At 45.0% G+C, this 8864-nt stretch overlaps 1 protein-coding gene across 1 annotated transcript in view; it reads left to right on the forward strand.

The window, feature by feature from the left end:
- ACAD11 (acyl-CoA dehydrogenase family member 11) overlaps positions 1–8864 on the forward strand; it is a gene marked incomplete at its 5' end in the record, with an annotated part of 37929 nt that overhangs the window by 13619 nt on the left and 15446 nt on the right. Inside the window, 7 exons of the mRNA XM_083577938.1 lie at positions 844–965; positions 1731–1837; positions 2016–2142; positions 4472–4549; positions 5323–5461; positions 6390–6497; positions 8363–8461. Coding sequence (XP_083434064.1) covers positions 844–965; positions 1731–1837; positions 2016–2142; positions 4472–4549; positions 5323–5461; positions 6390–6497; positions 8363–8461 — 780 coding nt within the window. The remainder of the gene's footprint in view (positions 1–843; positions 966–1730; positions 1838–2015; positions 2143–4471; positions 4550–5322; positions 5462–6389; positions 6498–8362; positions 8462–8864) is intronic.

The following is an 8864-nucleotide window of genomic DNA, read 5'->3' on the forward strand; positions in this document are numbered from 1 at the left end:
GCCTCCAGCTGTTTTTGGACTACAATTCCCATCATCCCTTGCCACTGGTCTTGCTAGTCAGGGATGATGGGAGTTGTAGTTCAAAAACAGCTGGAGGCACAAGGTTGGGAAACACTGGTCTAGATGACCCTTGTCGTTCCTTCCAGCTCTATCTCTCTATGGTTCTATGATCTGGTGGCTATATTGCTGCATGAGAAAATAGATGCAGTACAGTGGTACCTCGGGATGCGAACGGGATCCGTTCCGGAGCCCCGTTCGCATCCAGAAGCAAACGTAACTAGCAATGGCACGTCTGCGCATGTGCGCATCGCTTTTCACCGCTTCTGCGCATGCACATGACATCATTTTTAGCGTCTGCGCATGCGCGAGCGACGAAACCGCAATAATGCAGGTAACGCGCTCTGTTACTTCCGGGTTGCCGTGGAGCACAACTCAAATACGCTCAACATGAAGCATATTCAACCTGAGGTATGACTGTACTAGTACAGTGGACGCCCAGGTTGCGAACATGATCCGTGCGGGAAGCACGTTCGCAACCCGCAGCGCTTGCAACCAGCAGCGCCGTGTCTGTGCACATGCGGGTCGCGATTCGATGCTTCTGCGCATGCGCAAAGCGCGATTTAGCGCTTCTGTGCATGCGCCAAAACCTGGAAGTAACTCGTTCTGGTACTTCCAGATTCGGCGCAGTGCACAACCCGAAATTGCGCAACCCCAAGTGTCTGTAACCCAAGGTATGACTGTATATCTATTTATACCCCTGTTGCATACAATTAAGACAACAACAACCGTGTGTAACTGGCACACCAAGCCAAGTTTTCACATTATTCCATATCAATTTCCTAGGAATTCCTTCGGCTGAAGAAGTGATCGCGACGTACTGTCGCTGCAGAGGTATCAGCCCTGCTGTGCCCAACCTGAATTTCTTCCTTGCACTCTCGTATTTTAAAGTGGCTTCAATAATGCAGGTAATAGTTGTGGCTGTAAATATATCTTACCCGTTTTAAACATATTTTAAGTTTCAGGGAGAAATACTGCAAGCCATACTCCTACATAATATTAGTGAAGTTTTTTGAAGTTCAACAAGAAACTGAGCGTTACTTTGATGTGCATATTTCCTAGATATGTCTCAGGCATGTGTCAATCACGCCATTCAAATGCCCCTTAACATTCACATGAACACAAAACTTAATAACTGGGTGGCGGTGGGGAACCAGTCCTCTTTTTGGCTCACCTTAAACACTGGCAGATCCAGCTGTGAGATTTTGCAGGGCTAGTTGAGATTATTACTACTACCACACTTCATATTTAGTTTTCCGCAGCCTACAGGAGCTGGATTTTAGCCGCCCTGCAGTGGGTTTGTGTCAGTGTCCTCAACACCCCAACTTTTTAAAAAAATAAACAGCTCTGGAACATCAACAACATTGTCTTACACTGAACGTAACAAGAGAGAGAGAGACCTTGCAGTTCTTTTGTAATTCAAGAAAACCTTCAATAAAAATTATTTCAAAATAAAATAACAAAGGTCATTATATATTACTTTAGCTAGTAACAAACAACAGCTCTCCAAATTTTATATTTTATCAGTTGTTTCAGAGGCAGAATTGTTTGGCTGTTCAGTACTAAGTGTTGTGCCATTTCACAATTTCTACATGACATATTGTTTTAGCAAGTGGGTTCTTGAATGAAATAAAAAGCCAAATCACACACACTTTTGTTTATATGTTCCTTAGGGCATCTACGCCAGATACCTTCAGGGAAATTCCGTTGCAGAAAACAGCCACAAGTTTGGCAGTATGGTGAAACCTTTGGCAGAAACTGGATTACTGGTATCAAAAAAGTAAGAATGGTTTATGCAGAATATATTTTTTAAAAATGGCAACGAGTTCACTCCAAAGCAGTTGAAGTTGTAGTGCGGGGTATTGCATGAGGAGTCAGGGAGATGAATTTGTTTCTGCTTTAAGGCTATGTAGCTGAAGAAAAATGCCATTACTGTCCCATCTGGGTTTTTCTTCTAGAACATCTTTTGCCACTGAGAGTCAGCCCTGTAGCACAGGAGAATTATTCCACCAGTCTAAAGAGGGCAAAGAAGCGCTTGAAACGGTGAAGGATTTCATGAAGAAATATGTTTTTCCAGCTGAAATGGTGAGACATATGATGTAGCATATACAGAACACTGGTACTAATCAGGCACAGATTGAGAGCCTAATCATTGATTAGGAACAGAAATGTGGCTGAATTTTGCCCTGGTTTATTAAGATTTCTCTAGTATATGATTCAACAGTACAGTGGTACCTCGGGTTAAGTACTTAATTCGTTCCGGAGGTCCGTACTTAACCTGAAACTGTTCTTAACCTGAAGCACCACTTTAGCTAATGGGGCCTTCCGCTGCTGCTGCCGATTTCTGTTCTCATCCTGAAGCAAAGTTCTTAACCCGAGGTAATATTTCTGGGTTAGCAGAGTCTGTAACCTGAAGAGTATGTAACCCGAGGTACCACTGTACTGATTTGTGGTTGTCAAAGTAAGACACAGATATAGTTATTTAGCAGTTATCTAGCAGAGATGGGTAATCTGCTGCTCTCCATCCGTCGTTAGACTTCAGCTTCCATCAAACAACATGGCTATGAGCAGAGATGATGAGAGTTCAAGTCCAGTACAGCTTTGGCCTCCCTGCTATCAGGTCGAGTTCCTCCCTCAGTGCCAGAAGGCAGAGGTGATCCCATTGCGAAGGTTATTAGGACTCCTGTATCATTCATAGTTTTTGTTATGTACTGAAGTTCTCACCCTGGGCCAGCAGGGGGCTACTGTAGATAGTTCAGGTCCGCATATGCAAATAAGGGATCGAAAGTGACGTTCAGTGATTGGATAGTTACAGAAAGTTGTTACAGTTACATTGTACTAGAGCTCTATATAAGCAGGCTGGCTGAACCCTTCAGTCCTGTTCTGTTCTGGCCTGTGAATAAACAAGAGCTGTTTGAAGAATCGCTGTGTCGTCTGATATGTTCACCCACAACTTAACAGTTTTACACAGAGGCATAGGTGCCAGATCCTGGGGGCAGAGGCACTTTCACACACCCCAAATGTTTTTTTATTAGTGGGTGGGCCCCATCAATTTTCAGAGGGCATTTGACTCTGCCCCGTGGTACATCACAATGCCATGCTCGTGACATTGGGATGTTGTGCGACATCGGGTGTGCATGATGTCAAGACGAAACATCAGGCCTCCTCAATCACCTTGAGAAGTTGGTGCCTCTACAGAGAGGGGATTTTAGCTGGTGCAACTTTTTTCATCTCTGGCCGCCAGGACCAGCTGTAAGCCTGAGTTGCCTCATAACAAAATGTGGCCTGGTAACTCACCTCCTGGGTTGGTGTCCTCACCCCAGGGGCATGCAGTAGCAGCAGCAGCATCTGTTTTCTAAATCGGGCAGCTGGGAAATGCCTGCCATTTTAAGCCCACCCCAAACAAAACATTGACCCGTGGCATTGTGGGAAATTTTAATGGTGGATAGCGTTCAGACCCAGCCATCTAGTGCAGGGGCCCCAGGACAGAAAATAGTAGTGGGCCTTTCTAAGGTCCAATGGTACAGTTAGGTAAATTACACTCTAGACATATAGTGGTACCTCAGGTTAAGTACTTAATTCATTCCGGAGGTCCATTCTTAACCTGAAACTGTTCTTTACCTGAAGCACCATTTTAGCTAATGGGGCCTCTTGCTGCTGCCGCACCGCCGGAGCACGATTTCTGTTCTCATCCTGAAGCAAAGTTCTTAACCTGAAGCACTATTTCTGGGTTAGCAGAGTCTGTAACCTGAAGTGTATGTAACCTGAAGCGTATGTAACCTGAGGTATCACTGTAATGGCTTCACAGGAGTCCTTTTATTTTACAGTGGTACCTCGGGTTACATACACTTCAGGTTACAGACTCCGCTAACCCAGAAATAGTGCTTCAGGTTAAGAACTTTGCTTCAGGATGAGAATGGAAATTGTGCGCCGGCAGCACAGCAGCAGCGGGAGGCCCCATTAGCGAAAGCGCGCCTCAGGTTAAGAACAGTTTCGGGTTAAGAACGGACCTCCAGAATGAATTAAGTTCGTAACCCGAGGTACCACTGTATTATTTTATTATTTATATAACACCCATCTGACTGGGCTGTCCCAGCCACTCTGGTTGGCTCACAACAAAATATTAAAAGCACAATAAAACGTCAAACATTTAAAAATTCCCCGTGTGTACTGGGCTGCCTTCAGATGTTTTCTGAAAGTCATATAGTCATTTAGATGTGTGAGGGAAATATTGCTTCGCTATTAATCCAGTCTATTGGACTTCAGGTGCTCACATTCACATTCCAATTACTCACAAACCATATGAAAAGCAGAGTAAGAAGCAATCTAGTGAAATGTACTGACGGGGGGAAATGCACTGATGTGGCTTTATTGGCTGTTATGTGTTCTCTATTGATGTATTTTATTTTCCTAGGAAATGGTGGAGTATTACGCCAGAAATAAAAATTCGCCAGACGTATGGAAAAAGCCTCCCGTGATTGAGAGACTGAAGGTGCTTGCGTTTTTTCACTTCTGTGGTGTTAATAATGGAAGGAATTACCTGATACAGTCCGGTAGCTGTGCAAATGTCACTTGAAGAATAGCTTATCTGATGTTTGGGGATCTTATTCCAATTAAAATGGCAGGTAAAGTTTTGAAGAGAAAGGGTAGTTTATCACCCTGATCCACATGCCTGATAAAACGGCGACGCTTTTGCTTTAAAGCACTTTAGGTCAATTGATTTCAACTGCAGGCAAGCCTAGGCCAAATTTCTTCTGCAGTTTCACAGGCTTACACTCTGGGCCGTTAATCATAGATGTTTTGCTGAATAACACTGTGGAAAGACAGAAATCTCTGCAATGTGTAGTTTTTAGTCTTCTGTTTCTATAACCAAGGAGGAAAAAATAATAATTTCACACTTTAAGAACTGGTGTGTATATGAGACAGAGAGAGAGAAGAAGGAAGGAAAGAAGGAAAGAGAAAGAGAGAGAGAGAGACAGACAGACAGACAGACAGACAGAATAAGTGAAGCTGTTTATGGCATTGCCAGAACCAAGAATTTGGCTTGGTGTTTTCTGAGTGCTGTGATTTCAATCAGATTGGCATTTATTTTATTGGGATTATATTAAAATACGTATATTTCCCCAAATGCTGTAAGCACCCCGGCTCTTAAATTATTTATTTTATTATATTTAAGTATTATATATCTCCCTTCTAGCTAAAATATTAGAATGGTTGTTCAGTGCCACCATGACTTGGCTTGATCCCTCTTCCTTCTGTCATCAGGAAAGGGCCAAGGCAGAGGGTCTCTGGAACCTTTTCCTGCCAGGGGTTAGTGGTCTTGGCCAGCTGGACTATGCCTTAATCGCAGAAGAGACTGGGAAGTGCTTCTTCGCGCCCAACGTGTTCAACTGCCATGCCCCAGGTCAGTGAATTGTTATGACACTCATACCAGGGATCGTAGAATCACAGAACTGTAGAGTTGGAAGGGACCTCAAGTGTTATCTAGTCCAGCCCGCTGCAATGCCCAATTTGGGATTCGAACCCATTACCCTGAGATTAAGAGTCTCATGCTCTAACCAACTGGGCTAACCTAGTACCTGATGGGGAACCTTTCTCAGCTCAAGTGCCATGCTTTCTCTTCAGGGACTGCATGCCAGAGACAAATGTGCATTAGACCTTTGACTGGTTCCTACAGATACCATTTGCACACCCCTCTTCATCCTACATGGGACGAGGGTGGCACTGTGGGTTAAACCACTGAGCCTAGGGCTTGCTGATCAGAAGGTCAGCAGTTCGAATCCCCGTGACAGGGAGAGCTCCCGTTGCTTGGTCCCTGCTCCTGCCCACCTAGCAGTTCGAAAGCACGTCAAAGTGCAAGGAGATAAATAGGTACCGCTCCAGCAGGAAGGTAAACGGCGTTTCCGTGGGCTGCTCTGGTTCGCCAGAAGCGGCTTAGTCATGCTGGCCACATGACCCTGAAGCTGTATGCTGGCTCCCTCGGCCAATAAAGCAAGATGTGCGCCGCAACCCAGAGTCGGTCACGATTGGACCTAATGGTCAGGGGTCCCTTTACCTTTACCTTTACCTTCATCCGACACCTAGGAAGGTAGAAGCATTTTCAGAGTTGAAGGGCACATTCCAGCCAGGCAAAAACCACTCAAGGAGGGTGCAAAGCAGGGCTGGTGACAGACGTGAGCTTGGGAGTTGTCCTCAGGGCTGGATAATGAGTCCTGAGGTGTTGCATATGGTTCCTGGGCCTGAGGTTTCCCATCTTGCCTCTATGCAGTGATCACTGTGTGTCTGATGGAGCGGAAACCGCAACAGCGTCTTTTCTGTTTGTCTCCCCCCAGACACAGGAAACATGGAGGTCCTGCACATGTATGGGACCCAGGAACAAAAGAAACAGTGGCTGGAGCCTCTCCTAGAAGGGAAAATAAGTTCTTGCTTCTGCATGACAGGTAATAGTTTCTTCTTTTCCTCTTAAAACTAAGAATTGTGATACGGTGCTACAAAAATCCTCCAATAGGGCCTGCATGGTGACTTCTTACATTTGTATTACATACAGAGAAATATAATGGTTTTAGTATTGATAGTCCGCAACAGTTCCTCTGTAGTATTTTTCCAGGAATATCTTTTCTTTATCATTTATATCTGCTCCAATTATTATTTTTTGTATGTTTGTCTTATTTTTATACTGTTTTTTAAAATAATTTGAGATGTATATATGTTTTGTTATATAAGTGTGAAATTCAATAACCTGTAAGACACATTGCAATAATAAAACAAATAGAGCTTGAACCAGATTTAAAATATTCCCTGTCCTTCTCATCACCATCTTTCTACATCACATAGAATTGCATGTTGATAAGAATTCTCAACTAATAAATATACGTCTACATATATATTTGAGCTCTTTGACATTCTCCTTAGATTAACTTAGAAACAATCTAAGACAATGGTGGCAAACCTATGGCACCTGTGCCAGAGTGGGCACTCAGAGCCCTCTCTGTGGGCATGTGTGCCATCGGTTCATCTGCACCATTGCTGGGGGTTGGCAAAGTGGGCAGCTGCCCCCCCGACCACTGTGGGCAGGAAAATCTCACTAGAGTTCCCCGGCCCCCCATGCCACTGCGAGCCAGAAACGGGTTATGTTTTGCTTGTGCGAGCCAGAGATTGTCTGCGGCGATTGGGTGGGAGATTATTGCCTCTTGTCAATTGGCTTCCTCTGTATTAGTTTGGTGGCTGCCTCCCTCGAAAAAGCTCAGCAAACCTGGACATTTCCCCCAATGAAAGCTCAACAACAGTGTGCAACCCCCCCGCAAAGAAGTTCAAGAACTCAGGGCACTTTGTGTTGGCACTTTGCGAGAAATAAGTGGGTTTTGGGTTGCAGTTTGGGCACTCGGTCTCTAAAAGGTTTGCCACGGCTGATCTAAGATCTTCAGCAAAATCAATAGTAAGGCCACTTTCCAAACCAATCAAGAGGGACCAGGAAAAATGCCAACCTGTCTGTGTGGTCCCCAGAAGTGCTTTAAAACAACTAGGGGAACATTAAAGGTAAAGGGACCCCTGACCATTAGGTCCAGTCGTGACCGACTCTGGGGTTGTGGCGCTCATCTCGCTTTATTGGCCGAGGGAGCTGGCATACAGCTTCCGGGTCATGTGGCCAGCATGATTAAGCCGCTTCTGGCGAACCAGAGCAGAGCACGGAAACGCCATTTACCTTCCCCCTGGAGCAGTACCTATTTATCTACTTGCACTTTGACGTGCTTTCGAACTGCTAGGTTAGCAGGAGCAGGGACCGAGCAACGGGAGCTCACCCTGTTGCTGGGATTCGAACCGCCAACCTTCTGATCAGCAAGTCCTAGGCTTTCTGGTTTAATCCACAGTGCCACCCGTGTCCCATAGGGGAACATTAAGCAACATAATAAAAAGGTAAAGGGACCCCTGACAATTAAGTCCAGTCACGAATGACTCTGGGGTTGCGGTGCTCATCTTGCTTTACAGGCCGAGGGAGCCGGCGTTTGTCCGCTTCTGCAGACAGTTTTTTCTGGGTCATGTGGCCAGCATGATTAAGCTGCTTTGGGCAGAACCAGAGCAGCACACGGAAATGCTGTTTACCTTCCCACCGGAGCAACATAATAAAACCACATAAATGGTCACATCATCTGCTGAGGGTGGTGGGGACAGACGCACTGCCTTTTCTCCTTGCGGACCACTGATGCTGCTTCTATCACCTCTGCTTGGTGATAAAATGGACTAAGTTAAATTCTGTTTTCAATTACTCCAGCTGCAGTAAGCCATGATTGGTATTTTGTTTGAACAGAACCTGGCGTCGCTTCGAGTGATGCCACCAATATGGAATGCAGCCTCGAGAGAGATGGAGACAGCTACGTGATCAACGGCCAAAAGTGGTGGAGCAGCGGTGAGTAAAACAAAGTTTTCCTGGAATGTTGAGGTCAATTCTATCTCAGAATTCTGTCCTCCCTCCCATGTTTCTGTATTGGCTGCATGAGGACTAAGAAAGATGACTTTTATTTTTTTCCTAGCGTCATGCTTGAACAGGCCTTTGCATTTGCATGCTAGATATTCCATTATATTTTATCTAGGGATTAAGTCACATGGGACTCCAGCATTAAGGTTTGCTCCTGCACATAGGTGAACTGAATCCTAGGGCCTTCTCAAACTGAGTGTTCTATAAATAGTGGAGAATACACATTAATCCTGCTGAGTCTCTACCCTGTGCTGCATACATGTAAACCAGTGTTTCCCAAACTTGGGCCTCAAACTGGTTTTGGACTACAATTCCTATCATCCCTGATCACTCG

Source organism: Podarcis filfolensis (assembly GCF_964270895.1).
Source record: "Podarcis filfolensis genome assembly, chromosome: 12".
NCBI classification, from domain to species: domain Eukaryota; kingdom Metazoa; phylum Chordata; class Lepidosauria; order Squamata; family Lacertidae; genus Podarcis; species Podarcis filfolensis.